Genomic DNA, 24815 nt, shown 5'->3' on the forward strand with positions numbered 1-24815 from the left:
TTACATTGGTTATTTGTTATTTACAAAAGTGTTATATTTTTTAAAACCTCTAAAGGAACATACCGTTGATTACCTTCATTGCTTCCTCTACCCTTCAATTCATTTCTCAACCTATTCTCTGTGATTTATGACTATTCCCCTTTCTCTTTATAAATACATTAGATAGATTGATCGATAGCTAGCTATGGTTACTCATCAGCAAATTTCAGGAAAAATTCAGCATTATAACAGCAGAGATAACAGTTGAATATGGCAATGTAGTCAGTATTTTCTAAGGCATGATTAGCTATGATAATATATCTTGGCTAATTTATAGACTTCGAAGCCATTTACGTTTCCTGCCAACTTGATTTTCTCATCTATACAAAAGGATCCTGGTCTCTATATCTTCCTGGGGAATGAGATGAGAGTCATATAAAATAATACATGTAAATATTCTATAAAATAAGGTGTTTATATTATTTTCCAGCATGATTCTATTTTTTTCTCTTTTTTTGCTAATAATAATAGAATAGAACTTTATTCTGCCTCAAACTTCTCCCCATTGCCCCCCCCCGACTCCTTCTAGAGTAAAAGTTTACATCATTCACCCAGTTTTTAATGCCAAACTTCAAAGCAATTCTTGACCTCTCCCACTCTGATTATCCATCTTTAATGTTAGTAATTTCTATGGGCTCTATCTTAAAAACATTTTCAAAATTCATCACCTTTTTACTCTCTACCCTGTAATCACTCTAACGATAATAACGATAGCTCGCATTTGTTAAGTACTCACTATGTTCCAGGCACTGCTTCTTTAATACTCTTAATACTGCTAGTGTGAACCCACCTCTTTGCCTAACTGGGTCACTTACTGTAATAGACTCCTAATTGATCTCCTTTTATGCATTCATGCTTCTCTATTGCCCACTTTCCATATACTAGCCAACGATTTTTTTAAAGATTTTTTTTTTATGTTATTAATTATCCCATGATTCTAGGCAAAAACTGCCAGTAGCTCGCCATCTCAGAGTAAAGCCAAAGTCTTCACAAAGGCCCTGGAGCCTGCCTGCTGGTCCCCTCTGTCTCTCCTCCTGTAGCTTAGAGCCATGCTCATTAGCATCTAGCCATATGGGCTTTGCGAGGACCTCCCATAACTCTAAGCTCTTTCCCACCACAGGGCTTGAACTTGTGATTCCCTCGACCTACCTTGCATGGCTTCGTGCTTCAATTTATTTAGGTTCTTTACTGCAGTGTTACATCCTTAGAGATGCCCACAGAGGACCACCTCCTCTTCTACCCACACGCAGGTTACTGTCACTGCCTTGTATGTGTATTCCATCATTATCCTCCCCTTCGTTGGAGGAGAACACCGTGGGGACAAACACAATCCTCTTCAACACTATACTTCCGATGCCAGAGCAGTGTGCCTGGTGCAAAGGTGAAAATTGTTAATTCTTTCTTGTATAAAGGAGCAAGTGAAGTAATGACATGAAAACTCTCGTGACACTTTTGATCTTATCAAAGCTTGTTACAAAGTTTAATTCCCTTAATATCTTCCTTCTTTCTTTTGTTTTCTTTTCTTTTCCTTTCTTTCTCTCTTTCTCTCTTTCTCTCTCTCTCTTTTTCTTTCTTTCGTTCGTTCGTTCTTTCTTCTTCCCTTCCCTCCCCTCCCCTCTCCTCCCCTTCCCTTCCTTCCCAAAATGAATCTGTCTTTCATTTTGGACCTGCAGTTTACAATATTGAAGATCCATGGGAGAAATTTCTTTATAGCATGGTGTCAGGGAGTGCTATGTTTCTCCTAAGCAAATAGTGTGACTATCTTACAGATACTGATTTTTATAATTTTTTATGCCTCCCTTTTGTAATATTTTCAGAGTGATCTCATCGCCCAATTATTGTAACTGCGGAATGATTTCTGTGTACTAAGTTTGTATCTAGATTCATTGTACTAGTCCCTCTTTATGCAGGGCTGATTCGATTAATTTATGCATTTTGCTATTTCAATTCTTACTGAAAAGAAAAAAATGTCAAAATACTTAAGTGTGTCTACGCTAATCTCTGAAATTGTGTTTATCCATTATGTGACATATATGTCAGCTTATCGTGCTTTGAACTAAGAGACAAAATGACTTGCCCTTGATACAAGAGGCTGGAGTTCGCCAGATGAAATCTTTGGGTGATTCTAACCATGTTGATTCCTTGATCTGTTTATCCTCACACTTTGTTGGAAGATTTCCCGCAGAATCTGAATGCAGTGCTCTCAGGGTTCCCATGTTCAAGATAGTTACTACCCATTCAGTGCTAAACAGGGGGTCTCGGGTATTCTGTCCCTTCTCCTTACCATGTAAAGGAATGAAACAATCATAATCATTCATTATTTTAAGAGTCATGGGTGGGCACAGCAACGAAAACAGTGGGCATAGTGTGTGAATTCACAGCTCAAACAGATATATGAGACTAGGGCTGTTAGCCCCTCCCTGAAGCATATTGGTTTGGGGTAGGTTAATTGGATTACATGTTTGATAAAGTGAGATAAACTGTCCAGTCCTAGCACAATACCATGGTAGATGTTCAGCGTACCAGTGGTGTCACTCTCATAGGGTGATTTTGAGAATTATGTAACATGATACACTGCAAACACCTACCACAGGGCCAAGCAGAAGTAAACACTTGATAATTAAGTTATAAGCTATTTTTAATATGTTATTATCTTACTTTGTACATGTTTGATAAATTTTAATAGATTTAGGAAATTTTAAGTCAGATACATAGTAGATGTAATAACCTTAGAAATTGCATTTTAGCCTTCTTATTCTTAATTTGTATGTTTGAAAATAGACATAACTAAAATTGTGGAAGCAGCCCAAATGTCTATCGACTGAAGAATAGATAAAGAAGTGGTATGTATGTATAATGGAATATTGCTCAGCCATTAAAAAGAATGAAATCTTACATTTGCAATGACATGGATGAAACTAGAGAGTATTATGCCAAGTTAAAGAAGTCAGAGAAAGACAAATACCATATGATTTCACTCGTATGTGAAATTTAAGAAACAGACAAACGAGGGGACAAAAAAAGAGAGAGACACAAACCAAGAAACAGACTCTTCACTATAGACAACAAACTGCTGGTTACCAGAGACGTTGGGGGGGGTTGCACTAAATGGGTGATGGACATTAAGGAGGGCACTTGTCGTGGTGAGTCCTGTGTTATATGCAACTGATGAATCACTAAATTCTGCTGCTGAAACTAATAATACTCTATATAGTTAACTAACTGGAATTTAAATAAAAACTTAAAAGAAAATAGAGGTAACTAGCATTTCTTATATGAGGATTAGAGATAATATTCATCAAGTACCCAGCACAAAGCACGGCATGTAGGAGGTAATGAGTAACTAGTAGTTACCATCATGACTAATTTTATCACCCACTTATACATTGCTCTGCAGTCATTTTTAACTACACCTTTTATACATATGCAAATGCATATATGAAATACTCTCACACATGCATGCACAAAATATACCCTTCTGTATGTAACATGTGAATTATGCAACACACATATGTCATGTGTGAGTATAGACTCACACATGTGTGTGTGTGTACACACACACAAATACTGGAGAACAATTTTACCCTAGTTTGATGATGCATGTTTTAAGGAAAGACAGCCCATATACTAATCCTGTTTCAAAAGACTTTTGTACTCTATTCATTATGAATGATGTATACAAAGTAAAAAATGTACATTTTTATGTACATTGAAACAAATTCAAACCTAATTTATCCCAGTTAATTTGAAGCATAACTGGAGTGGTGTTTAGGCATACAAATACTTCGGGTTTGTTTTGCTTCCTACTAATAGAATTTAGCTTAGATGATTTGTTTCCTTTGATTTTCCCCTTTGAATTAGATAATTGTCTTAGTTTCATTACATAGAATTTGTTTTCACCAGGTTGGCAAGGTTTACAAATGGAAATTGCCTTGTTATAGTTCAAATTACGCAAAGGCAGTATTAAATTGGGATTGTGACTAGAAGTCGGTCTGTAAACATAATAGGGAATCTTTGCTGAAAGTGTCAGAAATGTATATTTTGAACAAATTGAATAGCCACTGTTACTATCGAAAAAGAAGAAAGAAACTCAGAAATGTTTGTCATTTTCATCACAGTAAATAGTTCAGAAGTGATTGACTCTCTTTCTCTAATACCCTCAGTCTTGGCATCTCAAAGTTCAGCAATCCAAACACAGCTCTCTCCCTGTCATTTTTGTCCAAAAACCAAAATGCCAACTCATCTTTTAGTGAACCATCTCCTGGATTCTCTCATGTGCTCACGGAAGTGTTCCCCTCCTCCTTGCTCTCTTCAGTTCATTCATTCATTTGTTTATTCATTCATTTCTTCGTTCACCCAGCAAAATGCACAGTGAGCATTTTCTGAGTACATGATATTTTCTATCCCCGATGGGCCCTATGGACTAGCAATGGAAAAAGAGTCATTATGCACATAACCACATAGACAAGTACAATGAGTGTTATTAAAGTTCTGTGAAGAAGAGCTGCCTGGTATTGCAAGAGGCTGTAATGGATGGCCCTGACCAATCAAGACTTTTTTGCAGAAAGTATGTGTTGAGCTGAAGTCTGCAAGATTTATAAAGAGAGATGTCTAGAGGCAGGTGGCCCAGCATATGTAAAGTATCTGTGATTGGAGGGACTGCAAAAAGGCTAGTAGGTTTTTGTGGTGGGGAGTTGAAGGGGACCATGAGATGAGGCTGTAAAGGTGAGTAGAGTTTAATCTATGTCCATTAGTCCATTAACAAATTTGGTCTTTACCTTAACTCTGATAGGAAGCCATTTAATGAGGTTCAAACAGCATAGTGATCCAGTTTGCATTTCGAAAACATTACTCCATTTACAGAGTACAGTGTGAATTTCAGGAGGACTAACGTGGATATAGAGCTATCAGTTAGGAAGCTGTTTCATTAGTCAAGGAGAGACATGAATGTCACTTGAGAAGTGCTTGATTCAAGAAATATATAGAAAGTAAAATGGGACAGTGTTAGTGGTTGGTTGAATACAGGAAATGAAGGAGAAGCAGGGCTCGATGATGACTACCGGATTTCTTCTGAATTCTTTTACCACTTCCTACCTTCCCTATTTGTTCTACCTTTTGTAGTTCATAGTCCACTATAAATGTACTATAGATCTTAGATGTTTCATAGAGCGTTTCGTTCCTTATATCGACTTTTCTTTTTTTTTATTATATTATGTTAATCACCATACAGTACATCCCCAGATATCGACTTTTCTAAACTGTAATTTGGTTCTTCGTTAATTTCAGCATTTCCTCCACAGCCACCTGGAGTAGAGAGTGTTCGAGACTTCCATTTGCCATAAACTGTCAACATTCTTGTCCCTCAGTCCAGGTTAATACTCATCAGAGGAGTTTTAGCCTGTTTTGGATTCCCCAATTATAACTGTATTATTTGAATCCTTTCATTATCCTAGGTAGATGCCCTGGCATGTTATTTTTAAATAAAGCAAACGTTTATTTAAATACACATAGTATTATCAAAAATGGGCTAGATTAAAAAAAAAAAGTATTTTCCTCTGACGTCTGTCTTTATGTCCTATTTCCAGAGGAACTGATTATTTCTTATGTATCTTTCCAGAGACATTCATTAAACACCCCAGCATGGGGGCGCCTGGATGGCACAGGCTGTTAAGCATCTGACTTTTGGTTTCAGCTCGGGTCATAATCTTAGGGTCGTGGGATCGAGCCCCACATCAGGATCTGTGCTCAGTGCAGAATATGCTTGAATTTTTCTCTTTCTCTTCCTCTGCCCCAGTGGTTCATGCTCTCTCTCTCCCTCCAAAATGAATAAACAAATCTTAAAACACACACACACACAAACAAACCAGCATGTGTGTATGTTGTGCAGGTGTGTGTATTCCTCTTCCCACTTTAAAAATATTATCTTTTATTCTATATGCCAAAATACTTTCAAAGGTTTAAAATATTTAAATATTTTAAAAAGAAAAAAATGAAATTGTACAGCAATCATACGGTACTAGAAAAAATATAGGAGAATTTTATTTACTGTTGGATTTTCAAAAACCATAATAGGAAAGACTGACCAATTTGTATAAAAGTACAAAATATAATTTTCCTGAAGTGATTTTCATCTTGAGATTTATTCCTAGATCATACTTCTAGCTCCAGCTTTCTGTCTCATGGTAGTGGCTTTATTTGTGATGTCTTAGAATCAATTCTCCTTAAATACTCAAAGCCTCTATCAAGTACACTGAAAAACAATAAAATATTATTATACTTTACATTTCCTGACAGCAGAAATAATTCACTGGACTGTCTTCATGTTATCCCTGAGAGTTGAATTTGAAATTTCAAAAAATGATGATTTTAAATGATCCAGCTCATTATGTTACCTTTTTAAATATGATACACTAGAAACTCAGGGTATACAAATTGTTCACCGCCAAGATGTCAGTAATTTCCTCCAAGTCAGAATCATGAAGGAAGGGATATTTATTTTTAAAAGGTACCTTTGGATTTCTTGGTTGAGTGCTTTTCCAGCATAGGATTAGAACTAGTTGAATGTTAGTGTACCATTTCTTAATGGTTAAGTATTAAAACTGGGTAATTGAAAAACTGAGGAATAAACCATTCTTTCTGGAAATATCCTTTTGAATGAACATGAGTGGCATTTTAGCATAAATTTTTGTTGTGCTCATCAAGGTATAGAAAGTGTTCTTCGAATGTTTGAATTGCAGCTGTTTGGAATGAAGAAGATGGAAGCTGCCGGAACAGTATTTGAGCCAATTTGCAGTTTTTTTCTCAGTGGAGGGCTGAGCCCAGGGCCTAAGAAGCCTATAAATATAGAAACTGCTGGTTTTTGTATGTTTTCCTTGTTTTCTTAACACAAATCCCAATTCCTCTACCTGTTTTCTTTGTCCATTCCTTGAGACTACTGTCATCTATTTTATAGAATTTCTTTCCATGTGTTACTCCTTTTATGCTAACAGTAAGGTTGATGCCATGTGTCTTCACATTTTCAAGTCTTTGCTGCAAATTACTAAGGGGAAAGATCAAGAGGCTTAAAAAATAACAAATATGAAGGACTTTCAACTATTTCAGGATCTCCCAAAGCAACTGGTCTACCATTTGGGGGGTTGGGGGTGGTTGTGGTGGTTTTTTTTTTTTAATTTTTTATTTTTTACCTACTGCAAAAAGCCAAGAACAACCATAAGGGTTTTATTTTCTAACCTTATATCCCTTAGAAGGGATGGTTGTTCCACTCAACTCTCTCACCATATAAATAGAATTGCAAAGTGAGAAAAAGAAAAGCAGCCCCTGGCATCTGGGACCTGGCCTGGTACTATATCATTTGGGCCTTGGTGTTGCTATGAGCTGGTGGTTCTTCTATTGAACATAAGCAATTTCACAGTGTCCTCATTAGATAAAGCCACTCTGGAATCATGGGTCAAGATAAAAACAAGATCACTTTGTAATCGTGACTGAACACAGACAAAACACGACCCAGGTCTTGGCCAAAAAAATGACCAAACATCCGTGTATCTTGACTCATAGGAGTGTTTCCAACCTATTATAGCTTCAGCCTATTCTAGTCTTCCCTTTGTTAGGTTAGAATCATTAAGATAGCCAATCACATAATTATCTCTGCTCCTTGAGGGCATCCAATCTGGATCAAAATTCCACTTTCTTTGACTCTCCCCAAAATAATCTACCCAAAGCCCTAATCCTATTAAGTCATTTCTCCTCCCTTCTCACTGAACTGTCCCGTGGTTCCCTGAGGTATTTGTTCTCCATCATTGAGACAAGTAATAAGTCCAACTTTATTCAACTACAATGTGCCCGGTAGTCTCTGGCTAGAGGGCAATGATAAGACAGAAAAAATGGGGTCAAGACTGTAAAGTACCTGTGGGCCATTTTTAAGGACTTTGGCTTTTAATTTTGAGGGAGAGGGGAATGCCATGGGAGGATTTAATTTTTTTAACTTCCAAAATTTTATATTTTAAAAAAATTCTGTGATCGTTTCCAATTCACAGAAATATTACAATAACACTACAGAATTTATACTTCATACAGATTTGCAGATTATTATTAGTTTACCCATTTGTTTTATATAAATCTTACTTCCAAGTCATTTCAGAGCAAGTTGCAGGTACTGTCTCACCCTTTTACCTCTAAATAATTCATTGTCTGTTTCCTAAAATAGAGGATATTCACCTACATGTATAATCAATTAACACTGATACAGTATTATTTTTCAGTTTATAGGCCTCATTCATATTTTATCAATTGTCCCTAAAAAGTCCTTTATGTAATTTTTGTTTTTCGCCTGGTTCAGGATCTAATCAGGGATCATAGAGTACATTTAGTTTTTAAGTATTGTTACATTTCTTTAATGTACAGGAATTACTCAGCCTTTCTTTGTTTTTTTTGACGTTGATATCTTTGAAAAGTATAGGCCTTTTATTTTGTAGAGCGTCCCTCAGCTGGTGTTTGTTGGTTTTTCCTTATATTTAATTTCAGTTCATTCATTTTTGGTGAAGATGCTGTATATTAGTTACCTTTTCTTGAAAACCCATTGACCATATATTTCTGAATCCACTTCTGAGTGATATATCCTGATCCACTGATCACTCTGTCTATATGTAAGTCAGTACCACACAGTGTTAATTACTATAGCTTTATAGTATTTATTGAAATCAGGCTTTGTGTATCTGACACCTTTTTTGCTAATCTAGGTGTTTTGCATTTTATATACATTTTAGATTCTCTTCCTTAATTTTTACAAAATCCTACTGAGATTTTGACTGGGATTATATTGAAATTATAGATAAATGTGAAGAGAATTGAGTTCTTAACAATATTAAGATTTATAATCCATAAACCTGATATATATCTCTGTTTATTTAGGGTCTCTTTTCCTATCAGTATTTTGTAGTTGTCAGTAAAAGGCCAGATATCTATTTTGTTAAATTGATCCCTATGCTTTTGTGGTTGGCTCTTTTAAAGGACTTGTTTAAAATTTCAGATTCTAGTTGTTTATTTCTAGCATACAGAAATGTAATTATTGATTTTTGTGTATTGATGACATATAATCTTGCCGAACTTATTTGTTATTACAAAGAGCTTTCTGTAGATTTTGTATTATTGTAAGGTGAATGCAGTTGAGCACATCTATGCTTTACTTTCTTCGATAATTCCATCATCTCTGTTGTATCTATATTTGCTTTTATTGACTATTTTTTCCCCTGGTTATTGATCACATTTTCCTGCTTCACATACTAGTATTTTTTAAAAATATTTTATTTATTTATTTGAGAGAGAGTGAGATCACAGAGGGGGAGGAAGAAACAGACTCACCACTGAGCCCCATGTGGGGCTGGATCCCAGGACCCTGGGATCATGACCTGAGCCGAAGGTGGATGCTTAACTGACTGAGCCACCCAGGTGCCCACATACTAGTAATTTTTAATTTGATGCTGGAATTGTGAATTCATGTTGCTAAGTGTTGAAGCTTGGTACATTCCTTTAAAAAGCATTGAACTTTGTTCTAGAGGCGGTTAAGTTGCTAACAGTTCTGTTTGGTCCTTTTGAGGTTTATTTTTAAGTTTTTTTAAAGACATTTGGGATAGAAGTCAGCAATTTTTTTTTTAAAGATTTTATTTATTTATTCGACAGAGATAGAGACAGCCAGCGAGAGAGGGAACACAAGCAGGGGGAGTGGGAGAGGAAGAAGCAGGCTCATAGCGGAGGAGCATGATGTGGGGCTCTATCCCATAACGCTGGGATCACGCCCTGAGCCGAAGGCAGATGCTCAACCGCTGTGCCACCCAGGCAATTTTTTTGACATTAGTATTTTTGAAGTATAGTTAAACATAAAATATTATATTATTTTCAAGTGACAATGGTTGTTTAACAATTACATGCATTACAAAATGCTCACCACAGTAACTGTCGTTACCATCTGTCATCACATAAAGTTATTACAATATTACTGATTATATTCCCTATGTTGTACTTTTCATCCCTGTGACTTATTTATTTTATAGCTGGAAGTTTATATTTCTTTATCACTTTCCTCTTTGCAAATTTTCCTCTGTATTTTTTTTAACTTAGGAAACTTTAGTTTTTAAAGTAATCTCGTGTAAAAACAAGTTGAGGTTAAAAGAATATGTTCAGAGAGTGACTATGTTCAGCTTTGCAGGCCATCTGGTCTTGATTGCAACTACTTAACTGCCATTTTAGTGTGAAAGTAACCATAGATAATGTGTAAACAAGTGGGCATGGCTAAGTCCCAATAAAACAGTATTTACTTAAACAGGTGGTAGGCCAGATTTGGTCCTGAGATTATAGGTTGCCAATCCAACCCATGGTCTGGAGACTACTTCCCTCTGAGTTACTTTGTCCCATACTAAAGTGTACCCTTCTGGAGTTCCTACTGAATGCCCTATGTATTCAAGGACTCTACATTCTGGCTGATAGAAACTCAAAGCTATGTGGCCTTCTGTGAACTCTGGTAGTTTTTCAGCATATAGCTCCTAGTTATTATACTTCTAGAAGTTGTTCTCAGTTTCTCTTTTCAGATTTTATCCTACAAATATAAAAACTAGAATTCAAAGACCTAAGCATGTCTCTGGATCTCCTTCGCTGTGTAGCACCCTTTCCTCCACCACCCAACATTGAAAATTCTAGCTGTCCCAGATCTGTTTCCTCTATGACGTGTGACCTCATTTTCTGCTGGGCTGACCCTTTTGGAGTCACAGTCCAAAAGGTGCTTCCATGCAGAAATCTAGGGGTGATCATAGGGTGTGCCTTTTTTCGTTTCTCTAAGGGATCACAAGCCTGTATTTCCTAATGTTCAATGTCTAAAAACACTTGTATATACTTTGCCCAAGTTTCTAGCTGTTTGTTGCTGAAGGATAATTTCATACTTTATTACTGTTTCTTACTTTGTGTATGCTGGGAGCCAAAGTCGTCTTATTACTTACCTTGATACTCAAATTGTCTCTGATTTGGCCAGTAGGTTTCTCTAAAAGCTGCCTCCTGAAGCCTTTCATCATAATGCTATAATTTTTTGAACACTTTATTATTTTCTCGTACAAAAAAAATATCTAGGTTCATCTTAAATTTTTTTTTGTTCTTATCTCCAAACATACTGTTTTCTCAAGAGGACCTGACTCCTTTTAATGGAGAATAGTATTTAAACAGAGTTTGGGATAGAGGAGTGACATTCAATTATGTTAAAATATCATATGGTTCTATTTTGTTTAATGGACCATAAGGGGTCAAGGGTAAGGCACAGAGATCAGAAAAGAAAGCATTGTAATAAAATCACACAAAATGATAGTTGCTTAGTTGAAAATAGTAACAGTGACAAATTGTATATAAGTTATGAAATAAGTCTTACACACACACACACACACACACACCCCTTGGACTAAAATTTTGTTTGGATGTTAAGACTGATAATGCCAATTGTACACTAAAAATGTTGAAAATGTCTATTACTCACATATTGAGGCTTTCTAGGACATCAGAGTAGCTCCAAGGCATGTCCAAAAGTAGTTTTAGAGAGCAAGGAAAGGAAACTGACTTAGAGTTTTCCGGTGGTTGGAGGGTGGGACTGGGGTGAGAATTTCTGTGCACTGATAAGGGTATGCATGGTTTGAACCAGCTGCCAATAACGGGGGCACCTGGGCTATCTTACTAGGTTTCCAGATGTGGGAGACAAAGGAAGCGCTGTCAGCAATCAAGTCAAACATCAAAAAGTGGAGTCAGACCCTACTAGACAGAGCTCCTTACAAGATTTGTTTTCCTCCAAGGAACTGGGGCTATAGAATTGACATAAACACAGTGGAGGAAGGCTGTTCACTGGACAAGTTTGGAGGCAAAGAATCAGAGTTTGCATTTCAGCAAGTTAAGCCTCAGATGTTTCTAACATTTGTTTATATTGGAGGTTTTTTACTTTCATAATTTGTTCTTTTTTGTTAAAATAAACTGTCCACTAAGAAGGTCTCGGCCTAATTTGAATAATGTATTTTTACTAAAGATCAGTTACATAATTTCATAAAAGCTTTGATATCAGAATCACTTAAAGATACATCCCCTCCCCATTAGTAGCTGATTTCTTTGGACAAAACAACAGACACGGAAAATAATTTGGCAATAGGTAACTGACATTAGTTGATAATTTACCTTGATATTTAGCAAAAAGTGTTTAATAGGTAGGGCACATGACAGCAGTGAAATTGTCTTTATAAATGTGAAGGGCTTTCTGTTCAAAATAATCTTATGTAGTATTTAAATTTTTGTGTTTTTTAAATTATGTAGCTATTTATTTTTTAGAAATTTTAAATTATGATTATTCTAAAATATTAGCTATATCGATTGTGTAATATGTTGGGATCTGTGATGTGTTTCCATTTAGAAACATGTTCAAATTACTTTCTTGTTTGTTTTAAAAGAATTAAGTTTTAGCTTGATTCAGTCTCTTTGGAGAAAAGCATCTTAATAGCCAGTTTTATTTTTACTCCCCAAACAAATCGGAATTGACAGAATCGATTCAAGTGCCAACTTGTGTAAAATTAAATGATCTAGTAATTTCGCAGGTTCTCAATAGTCCCATGAGAAATAATGCATCTGGTAGTCAACACTACCATTTTTGTTCCTTGGTGGTCTGGTCTTGTGGTAGTTGACCTGGATCACTGCTCTTCTTTTCAAGTCAATAGATTAAAAAAAAAAAAATCAGAAGACAATAGACTTGGGTCCAAATTGCATCTCTGCTCTTGAAAAATCATCAAGTGATTTAACATCTATAATCCTCATTTATTTTTCATCTATAAATGAAGGTTAATGTATGTGCTCTCCATTTCTGTGTAGCTCAGAAATGCTTTAATATTATGATTCTGAGTCAAGCTCTGTGATTGAAACATTAAAGGCCATTTGTCTTACCCCCAATCTGCTAAAACTGAACTGGGCAGCTAAATAAAAATAGTTTAATCCCATGCTGCAAGAAAGGAAAATGTTAGCAATTAACCCAGACAAAGTTTTGTTAGAGGCAGAATGGATGGTTGAAATTTATTTTCAAAGGCTTTGCAAGTGTAAAGGGCATTTAATTAGGCAATTTTGAACAAACAGTCCAGAAACAGCTTAGCACACAAAATGGCTGGAAGCCTTCAGAACACTGGGCTTCTCCCCAGTGGTTTCTACATGGCATCCCATCCATCTCCTCCCACTTACTCCCTCTTAGCCATCTATTTTCTAGAATGTGGGACTGATCCAGGACATGAAGTCTTCTTTATGAGACTTTATCAGCAGTTTTCAGCTCCCAGAACAACTTCTAGTGAATCCCTGAATCACCCCCCGCTCTAATCCACACCAGTCCTCAGCTACCAGGCAACCCCAGGCCACGGAAGGTACCATGTAGAAATAAACTAGGAAGGCATTATCAGTTTTTGTACATACCACATGGGGAAGGCAGGAAGGAAGAAAATCTCTGATACTGTAGTGACATAGAACAACTGGGGAGTAGATATCCCAAGTTGGATCTTTGCACCATTTTTTCCACTAAAATATTGTTACCCTGGTGTTACACCCTATTGTAATATTGGAGCAGGATAATAATAACAATACCTTAAATATGCATATTGAACGACTTTGTCATTTCCAGACCACTGTGTTTCACTCATTCATGTATTTGACTGATGTTTTCTGGTCACCTACTAAGGGCCAAGTTCTGTTCTAGGCACCGGGGAGATCAACCACAGGCTCTTTAATTCACTGAATTTCTGTAGGTTGTACTATTCTTTTTTCTCTTTTTTAGAAAGAGAAACTACACTCATCAGGGGTAGGATGATCCAAGTCTCATAGTTGAGAAGGATCAATACCAGAGTTCAAACTCAGGTCTTCAAAACCGTTGCTCTTTATTTTACGCTTTGTGGGGGGGGGGGAGACAAAACAACGGAAAATAAAACTTTATTGTTCACATTTCTTTGTAGGGAAATTGTTTCTAAAAATCTAAACAAGTGACAGATATATATGCATTTTGGAGAAAAATCTGCTAGAAAGTTGAATATTACTTATATATTCATACCCCTGCTTCTGTGGAAGTTTTTTTTAATATATATTTGGTTTCTGATAAATATTGAAATGCGTGGGTGGTAATGGAATGTATTTCCAAATACACCATAATACATAAGCTCTTAGTACCCTAAAGATTTTGTTTCAGGATAAAAAATGGAAAGTCTCACTGGCTTTTGGATCTAATTTGTATCCTTGAATTTAGCTTATAGGAGATGCTGTATTTGAGGAGACTTGGGGTAGATCAATAAAATGGTGCTTGATTTTCTTGTTTTTCATTTTGAATAATCCATGTGAGTGTTCTATTGGCCAGAACCCTGCAGGGATCAAGAGAGAGAGATGGGGGTCAGATAACTCACACTCCTAAGAACACCATATTTCTTTATATGTTAAAGCAAATCCATTCTTACTAGCTTTTAAGCTCGGTGATGTGTTAGTAGCGTTCCCTCATCTTCGTTTATTTTCCGTTTTCTAGGTTCCTGCCCCCCTGGCTATCGGGAATGTCAGAATGGCCAATGTTATCAACCAGAGCAAAGCTGTAATTTTGTAGATGACTGTGGAGATGATACGGATGAAAATGAATGTGGCACTTCCTGTACTTTTGAGAACGGCTGGTGTGGCTGGCAAAACTCCCTGGCTGAAAACTTTGACTGGGCTTTGGGAAATGGCTCTCATCAGAGCCTAAGACCTCCCAAAGACCACACACTTGGAAACAAAAATGGTGGGTTGTGAGGCTTTTGCAGCAATTCTAAACATTTTCACAGTGAGCATCTCGTTGTCTTCCCTGACAGCACCTGGAGAGCTCTGGCAAGACTACCGTGGAGCCATGGCAAGCGAGTCAAACATCTGACGAGAGTATTTGTCTCTTGGGACTGCCATCATGAAGGACCAGAGATATAGACCACAGACATTATCTCACAGTCCTGTTAGCTAGATGGGTGGAATCAAGGTGTCAGCAGAACTGGTTGCTTTTGAGGGCAGTGAGGGAGGATCACCTACTCCATGCCCCTCTCCTAGCTTCTGGGAGTCTCACACGTTACTTGGCTTGTAGACGGCATTCTCCCGTGTCTTTACATCATCTTCCCTCTCTGCACATCTGTCTCTGTGTCCAAATTTACACTTTCCGTTACGACCAGTCTTATGTGGAAGAGGGCCCACCCTGATGTTTTCGTTTTAATTTGGTCATCCGCAAAGGCCCTATTTCCAAATAAGGCCACTTTCACAGGGACTGGAATTAGGACTTCACCATCTTTGTGGGGAGGGGCATAATTCAACACATAACCGGGAGTAACCAAATTTTAATATTGTTCTGATAATTGTAGATAGATGATAATGTATGCTGCCAGTGGGCACCTTTCCTAAATGACCCATGTTTATAATTAATGACCCTGAATTCTGCCACTTCATTAGTATATCATGTAGCTTTTCAGATTCTCAAATTTCTCATCCGCAAATGGGTAGAATCCAGTTTTCCCTGTGTACCAAGCAGAGATTAGAGAAATGAGATGATACGTATGAAGGGAAAGCAGGTTTGGAAACTGGAGGGTGTGGGGGGGGTAACATGCAGATTAACTGTAAGGTCACACATGTCAGACATGTTGGGAATGCCTCGTTTTTGCAGTGGGTAGATGAGGTCTTGTCTCGGACTCATTGGTCAAAGGACAAAGGAGTTAGCAGAATAAAGAAAGGACCCTGAATTCCTGGAGGCTTCAGAATAGGAAAGAAAGTTTCTAAAGAGTAGCAACTCCTCAGGCCTATGATAGAGCAAAGTCCCCCCAGGCAAACTGACCACACCAGAGAAAGGAAGGTCTCATCTCCGTGCAAACACTCAGCGGTACATGCATAAAATATTTTGAGTATTCGGATACGTAAATATAAAACTCAGTGTCTTCCATGTTACATATTAAGATTCTCAGCATTTTTTTTATGCACCCAATAGATGACTGAATTTTTGGAAGTATGTCGTAATTCCTTTTTTATTCTTCACAGGAACTATCTTGTTTTGCAAGAACTGTCCATTAAATGATTTCTGTAATTATCTGTTTGATTCGGCAGCATAAATATCGTGTCACACCAGTTAATCTGCATACTCTGAAGTACTTTGCTTAAAGCACAGACCGTTGGAAATTGTTCTGTCAGTGAGCTAGAAGCAGGGCTATTCCATGTTCTTTCTGTTTCAAATGAAATGCCTTTGGCAGCTCATAGCCTATGAAATATAATTAAAAACCCTAACAAAGATGGAAAAGCTAAAATGATCCCCTCGCTGTGGTTTCTGTCCTCTCTGAACATTGTCCTTCTTCCTAGGGCACTTCTTGTATCTGGAGGCTACTCCAGTGGGCCTTCGGGGCGAGGAAGCACACCTCAAGAGTGCCATGTGGCAAGAATCCAGCGCTGCCTGCACCCTTAGCTTCTGGTATTTCATATCTGCAAGAGCCACGGGGGCCTTTCAGATCCTCATTAAGGTAGGTCCTTCATCCGGGATGCCTCTGAGCTCAGCGAAGTTTCCTGCAGGCAGCCTGTGGCCAAACGGAGTTTTCGCAGTTCAGCTGACTTGGCCAAAGGAAGCTTCCTTTCATCACGGGGAGCTTCTCCTTTGGCTCAAATGCTCTACGGGGTTTGATAAGCAGGGCATGGGAACTAGCTTTGAGCTCAACATCATACCCCGTGGTTATGACTGAATCCCGGAGATTCCTTTTATGATAACATTAGTCGAAGACTCACAAATTTCTTCTCGCTGTTTCGGCATTTCCTTCCCTCTCCTTCTCAGTAAAAGAAAATAAATTATTTGTACATCTGAAGGGAGAGCGACTCTCTGTTTTAACTCCTGTATGAGCCATCATGAAGGGAACTAATATTAGACATTTTGGTTCTAGCCACGCCGTGCAAAGGACTGAACCGTTCAGAAGAATGATCAAGGTGTGCTTACATTGAACTGCTTATTAACTGTGACACAATAACGCATTTTCTTAGTGAGGATTAATTGGATGTTTCTGACAGGGCTTTAATTTAGTATAACAAAGTGACAGTGTTCAGGGAGCAAAATAACAAAGTATATTTTAATATTAATAAGACTTGGTTCATATACCTTTACTCTTTGGCAAGTTAAAACAGAAGCAAAAAGGAGATGAGTGTGCATGTGTGTGCGCGTGCATGTGTGTGTGTGTTCATTTCGAGAATCTAGTTAGAATTCTGAGAAAGCTGACTTTAAAAACACGCTCTAGAGGCCACTGCTGTTTTATCACACGCGAGCTTTGCTGAAGTGCCCTCGCACTGTTGGAGAGTGCCTCACTCGAATACCAAAGGGCTCCAGTGTGGGAAGAGCTGATGGCTGCCTAGTCCGTGTTTTATCCAAAGCCTGAGTTAACTTTATAAGTTCGGGTTCTTCTATAATCAGAAATGCCCGCCTAATAAAATACATGCAGCAAATACCGCAGTGAGTTATGCTTATATTTAAATAGAGAAGCTTACATATAATGCTTGAAGTTCTCACAAGAGTCTTTTGCTCCTACACTGCTGAACATGATGCTTGGTTATACGGCAGAGGATTTCGCACTCAAAGGATTCCGCACCACTTTGTGGATTTTGCTGTTAGCATTTGCTTCCCTCATGTTCACCTTTAATCTCTCTTGCCTCACAGTGTTAAACTTTATATTACTCTGAAATGTAAATTAAGCTATTTTGCATCATGAATCTTCCTGTGAAATCAGGTTGAACCCCTGTGGTTCTTCCAGTTGATTCCTGTGGGCATTTAACAGCATTTTTAAAGAACTATCTTCCTATGGTATTTTTAAAAACACATGGTTTAAAAAAAAAAGGCATGCTTATCCCCCTCTAGTGACATTTATTGCAAAAGAGAAATCTTTCATCGCGTATATTGATTTTACATTCAGGGATTTTAGGGCAATCTTTTTATTTTGGTAATTAATATGATACGTATTTTTTTTTAAGACTTTTATTTATTTATTTGACACAGAGAGAGAGACAGCCAGTGAGAGAGGGAACATAAGCAGGGGGAGTGAAAGAGGAGGAAGTAGGCTCCCAGCCGAGCAGGGAGCCTGAAGTGGGGCTCAATCCCAGAACTCTGGGATCACACCCCCAAGCTGAAGGCAGAGGCTTAAGGACCAAGCCACCCAGGTGCCCCTATGTTACATATTTTTGATCAGCATTACAAAGTACTTCTTGGGCTGCTCTCTGTGTGGAATCATGCTGGATTTTAACCTGCTCATTAAGTTGAAAGCATCCTAGCCAGATGGCAAACACAATAGGGGCAGGGATTCTGCCTTTTATTTCTTTCTTTACTTCTCTCTTTTGAAATGGTCTCAATTTATGCATGTGTTGCCTCTGGCTCGGTCTCCCCTGTCTATTCTCAGGAATGTCTCCTTCTGTGTTTTCCTCTTTTGCCTCCATACCAAACCTAACACAATCTGGCAGATTCAGCTTTTCACAAAACTTTCTTTGACCACTTCTGCCCACCACGATTATTCCTTCTTAGAGTGTCCCTCACAGCTCCAGAAAGTCTTCTTTCTCACCAAAGGTTCATTTATATTTATTCTATTTCTATAGGTAGGTCATAAAATCTTGAGAGCAAGACCTTAAAGTTTTAGCCTTTATATCCCTCTGAGCTCTTCACAGAAGGGACTGCAGGAATGGAGAGTTGTCCCTCCTAGAGCCCACTGCCAGGCTCAAGGCACCCCTTTTTGGGACAGTTCTTATGAAGGAATGACTGTTATGGGTTACATGCACAGCAATAAATTCTAGTCTGGGAAGGAGGGGGTGGTTCAAGATGGCAGTGTAGGAAGACCCTAAATGCAGCTCCTTCCATGAACACAACAAATTTATAGCTACGTCTATAATAATTTTCCTCTGTAAACACAAACAAAAAAGCGCTGAGAACTAGATGGCTAGTATTTCCACAAGAAAAGACAAAAGAGACACTTGGAGAAGGACAGGAGAGGCAGACATAAATCCTCCTGGGATCCTACCCCAGATGCAGTGACCCCACCAATTGGGAAGGATCCCCCAAATTTGGAATTCTCCCTCAAGGAATGAAGGGCTTGTTCCCCACATCAGGCACCCTGACCTTGAGGGCTAGCACCAATAAGATGAGCTCGCCAAATGTCTGATTTGAAAAATAAATGAGTTAAAGACCAAGAGAATCACCTAACTAAAAGGAACATATACCCCACTCTAAAAGGCTCGCATGCAAACCTGCTCACACTGAGATCTAGCACAAGAGCAACTACTGAAAAGTAGCAATGGAGATCCACTTACTAATTTTAAAATGACTGCCAGGGAGTCAGGAACCTGCAGGGACTTTATCCAGGGATGGAAGTGCTGGTGTGTGCCATTTTTGTCACTCATCCTCACTTCCTGGTGATGGAACAGCTGTGTGCCATTTTTGGTGTCCTCCCTCCAGCTAACACACGGAGGGCATGGTCTGCACTCCCCACCACATAACCAGGCTGGGGGAAGCACCCCACGTTCCACTCACCCTGTTCATTATCGGAGCTGCAACAAGGCCAGGCGAGTGCCAGGAGCTGTCTTTCCCATGCAGCAGGCAAGCCACAACCAGGACACATGAATGCCCTGAACCCCTCCCACCCTGTGCACAATGGGGGTGGGTAAGTGATGTGAGCCCTGATCTCCCTGCACAGCAGCTGTGGCCCTTTCGTAGTAGCCAGAATACTCCCGCAGCCCGTAGAGTGCCTGGTTCTGGTGGCCGGGGGGAGAGGGTGGTTCTGGATCACATGGAACAACTCCTGCACAAGACCACACTTTCAAGACTGAGGGGGGTAGCCATGTCACCTAATATACAGAGAGAAATAGAGAGAAGCAAAATAAGGAGAGAGAGGAATTTATTCCAAACCGAACAACAAGGAAAATCCTCAGAGAAAGACCTTAATGAAACTGAGATAAGCAACACACTTGATAAAGAATTCATAGTAATGGCCATAAAGATTGCTCACTGATCTTGGGAGAAGAGTGGATGAACACAGCAAGAACTTCCACAAAGAGATAGAAAATGGAAGAAAATACCAAGCAGAAGATAAAACTGCACTGAGAAATACCCTATAGGGGTTCACCAGCAGAACGGATGGAATAGAAGCATGAATCCGTGAACCAGAAACACAGCACTGGAAAACCCCCAATCACAGCGGGAAAATGAAAGCAAAAAAGAATTTTAAAAAGACAGGATGCCTTAAGGGACCTCTGGGACAGTATCGAGCAGAATAACATTTTCATTATAGCAGTCCCAGAAGGAGGAGAGAGAGAAAAAGGGCCAGAAAAATTCTCGAAGAAATACTGGCAGAAAACTTCCCTAATTCCGGGAAGGAAACACATATTCAAGTCCAGAAAACCCAGAGAGTTCCAAATAAGGGAACCCAGGGGTGCCTGGGTGGCTCAGTCATTTGAGTGACCAGCTCTTGGTTTTGGCTCAGGTTGTGATCTCATGGGTTGTGGGATCGAGCCCCATATCGGGCTCCACACTCAGGAGGAAGTCTGCTTGAAGATTGTCTCCCTCTGCCCCTCCCCCTGCTCTCTCTCTCTCTTAAATAAATAAATCTTAAAAAAAAAAAAAAAAGATGAACCCAAAGAGAAACACACTGAGACACGTTATAATTAAAATGGTAGAAGTTAATAATAAAGAGAGGATACTAAAAGCAAGAGAAAAGCAACACACTGTATAAAAGGGAACCATTATAAGGCTATACATAGGTTTTCTCAGCAGGAACTTTACAGGTCAGAAGGGTATGCATGGCACGATACATTCCAAGTGCTGAAGGGGAAGAACTCCCACCCAAGAATTCTCTACCTGGCAATCTTATCACTCAGAATTGAAGAGGAGATTAACAGTTTTCCAGGAAGCAAAAGCTAAAGGAGTTCATCACCACTAAGCCCGACCATATAAAGAATGTTAAAGGGCGTTTTCTAAGCTAAAAAGAAAAAGGCACCAGTTACTAGTAGGAAAACATATGAGAGTTTAGGAAAAACATATGAGAGTTTAAAATCTAACTGGACAAGACAAGTTATCAAGGTAGTGGGTCAACAACTTACAAAGTGAATATGGAGGGAAAAGACAAAAGTGGTAAAATTATTCAAAGCTACAGTAATTAGTTAGGGGATAAATAAAATAAAAAAGATGCAAAATGTATCATCAAAAATATAAAATCCCGGGGAGGAACGTAAAAATATAAAGCTTTGGAGCATGTTCAAAATTAACTTACTATCAACTTAAAGGAAACTATTATATACGTGTTATATGCGAACCTCACAGAAACCACAAAGAGAAAACTTCCAGTTAAGAACACAAAAGTAAAAGACAAAGGAATATAAATATAAAGAAAACAAACACAGAGGAGCAAACCAAGAAAAGAACAGAGATGAACAACAAAAACAGCCAGAAAACAATTAACAGGATGACAGTAAGTACAGACCTATCAATAATTACTTGAAGTGTAAATGAACTACTCTTCAATCAAAAGGCATAGGGTGGCTAAGTGGATAAGAAAAACAAGATTCTTCATTATGCTGCCTTATCAAAACCTCAGTGAGCTATCACCTCGCACCTGTCAGAATGGCTTTTATCAAAAACACAAGAAATAACAAGTGTTGGTGAGGATGTGGGGACCATCCTGCACTGTTGGTGGGAATGCAAACTTGTGCAGCCACTGTGGAAAACAGTATGAAGTCTTCCTCAAAAAGTTAAAAATGGAACTACCATCTGATCCAGCAATTCCACTTACCGGTATTTATAAAAAGAAAGCAAAAACACTGATTGGAAAATATATATGCATGCCTGTGTTTATCACAGCATTATTTACAATAGCCAAGATACAGAAGTAACCTAAGTGTCTATTGATAGATAAATGTTAAAGAGTATGTGGTATATTTATATAACAGAATATTGTTCATCCATTAAAAAAAAAAAAAGAATGAAATCTTGCCATTTGCAACAACACAGATGCACCTTGAGGGCATTGTGCTAAGTGAGTAAGTGCGAGAAAGACAAGTACCATATGGTTTCACTTACGTGCAGAACCTAAAAAAGCAAATGAACAAAACAAAACAGAAAGAGAGACTCACAGATAACAAACTAGTGATTGCCAGAGGGGAGGGAGTCAGGGGAGAGTTGAAATAGGCAAAGGGGATTAAGAGGTACAAACTTCCAGTTATAAAATAACTCATGGGCATGGAATGTACAGCATAGGGAATATAGTCAATAACGTTGTAAGTTTGTATACTAACAGGTGGTAACTAGACCTCTCCAGGTGATCATTTCATGATATGTAAAAAATATTGAATCACTATGCTATACACCTGAAACTAATATAATATTGTATGTAAATTATAATTCAATAAAAAGTCTGATTTGGAAAATTTGTAATCTTAACTCTGAAATATATACATGCAATCAGATGTAAAAGGCATACAACCATCGAGCAATAATTTAATGACAATGTAGTTTTAAAGGGTCATGTTGATTACGCGTAACAACCACAATAGTAGATGCATTCATTGAACACCAACTATACAACATTTATTGAACATGAACACTTAATATTGTTTCATGTCATTCTTAGCACAACCCTCTGGTTAAAGAATAGGAGCCCCATTTTACTGGGGGGTGGGTGAAAGGGTCTCATAGAAATAACCTAGCCATCCTATGGCTACATAACCAGTCAGTGACAGACTGGGACTTTGAATCCAGGTATGTTTCCATCCAAAACTTACATTTTTACCCTCACCCCGGTTCCAAGGAGTTTTTCACTGATACTAATGAGTTCTGCTTTTTTAATGAAATGCAGATTCTATTTTAGTGAGATCCATTTTCATTGGATGAAATCATGGAATATTTTTTTTTTTTTGGAAACCAAAACGAGTAATAATTCCTAGCATGGATATGTGTGATTCTTAAACCACCCCAGTAATAAAGGAGCGAATTTAGGGAAATACCAGGAAAGCAAAGCTATTTGTTTAGAAAGCATTTAGTAAAGAACAGCATAGTTTTACCTATTCGATATACTATATTTTTCTTCTATATTTCTTGGTTATAGTCACATGAGAACTAATTTCCACTAAAGTGATGTATCTGGAACAAATGTAATCTTTGTGTCTTGAAGTGGTGGGTGAATTACAAAAAGATGGGAAAGTATTTTATTGAGAAATTAACTTATTTTTTCTTTCCTTTGTGTTTGCTTTAGTTATATATGTAAAAAAAGCCAAAACAACCCACACACAATATAATGAATTTTTCAAGAGAAATAACTTTTTAAAATATAAGTAATTTTTAAAATAAAATAGAATAATTTACCACATAGAAGGATATAACTATCACTCATTTCTTGGGCCGAACCACTTTGTGAGTGGGATTTAGTCTGTGGGAACTGGTTGTGATCTCTATGATTTCATTGTCTTTGTTTATGGTGAATCAATCAAAACTTAGAGGGACTTAAGTATTAAGTTCAAAGTTATAAATAAGTGGATGAGCTAAAACCTGAACTCAGGTGATATAAAAATTAAGATTAGAATGTTATATAATCATTTTTGTTTCTGTCTTTCTATGAAGGAAAATTGGATGTTGATAGTTTAAATTAGAATACATTGGCCGGGTCTTTTTCTGAATTTAGTAATTTTTTTTTTAACAGTTTACTCGTTCTTGATAACATTTATCATGTTTACTTACCTTTTACTTATTTACATTCAGTATTAAATTTCTCATTAAATTTAAAGGTATTGCTTTTCATACCATCTAAGATTTAAAACAAAAAATGAAACAAGTGCTCAGGGGTGGAACAAAGTTGTATTACATAAAAGCCAACTTGGTTTTACAAATATATTTAATTTTACCTATTTTTCTAGTGACTTGTTTTGTGATGGGTTTAATTAACGATGAGTAATATGTAGATTTTAATACCCGAAGAAGAGTTTTAGAGGAGTTTTTCAATTCACTTGTGTTTGACAATTTTTTTTCATGGGTTAAAGTCTGTCTTGCCTCATCAGGAAACAAAAGATTTTTGCATCTGTCCAGCTAGCCATTTGAATAAAATTCAGGAACACCTGCTACCTGAAAAGCATTATGTTTTGGAACTACTCCATCTGTAATAAACTGTTGATATTTTAATCAAGATGACTGTGTGCTGCGGGGAATTTTAATATATTTGACTGAAGCCATTCAGGGCTGTTACACTGTTATGATAGAAAAAAAATAATATATTCAAGCCAGAAGTGGAGAAAAATTATGTATTTCAGGAGAGTCCTCCTGATTATAGCAACCTAGTTATGCTGAAAGACCATTACTAAATTAGTTCATTGTTTTATCTTGCTTAGTGGGTTCAGAGAATTTAGAGCAGATGGGGTCGCCTGTAATTTGTTTAATCTAAACTATTCATTACAGATGAAGGGGCTAAGATTGGGAGGTTATATTTCTTGCCCCAGCTCACATGGTATTTTAAGAAAAAGAATATGAAACCAGTTTTTTTTTTTCTGACTTCTCATTTAGAGCTCTGATATTTGTCTACCTGGAAATTCTATCTGAAGATCCTTTTCAATATGGAAATACAGATTTTGTTCAATAGGCAGTGAAAAATGTCAAATCAACAAAGGAAAGGCCAGATTCCTTTGCCTGCTTAGAATACTGTGGTGTTTCTGGCTCTGTTCTTTTTTTTTTTTTTTTTTTTTTTTAAAGTTTTTTTTTTTTT

The 24815-nt window shown here is 37.6% G+C and overlaps 1 protein-coding gene across 1 annotated transcript in view; it reads left to right on the top strand.

Annotated features, from left to right (window-relative positions):
* The window catches only part of MALRD1 (MAM and LDL receptor class A domain containing 1), a 683830-nt gene that overhangs the window by 324683 nt on the left and 334332 nt on the right, over nt 1–24815 (top strand). The window contains exons 19-20 of the mRNA XM_034644348.1: nt 14591–14836; nt 16420–16577. Coding sequence (XP_034500239.1) covers nt 14591–14836; nt 16420–16577 — 404 coding nt within the window. The remainder of the gene's footprint in view (nt 1–14590; nt 14837–16419; nt 16578–24815) is intronic.

Source organism: Ailuropoda melanoleuca, chromosome 15 (assembly GCF_002007445.2).
Source record: "Ailuropoda melanoleuca isolate Jingjing chromosome 15, ASM200744v2, whole genome shotgun sequence".
Classification (NCBI taxonomy): Eukaryota; Metazoa; Chordata; class Mammalia; order Carnivora; family Ursidae; genus Ailuropoda; species Ailuropoda melanoleuca.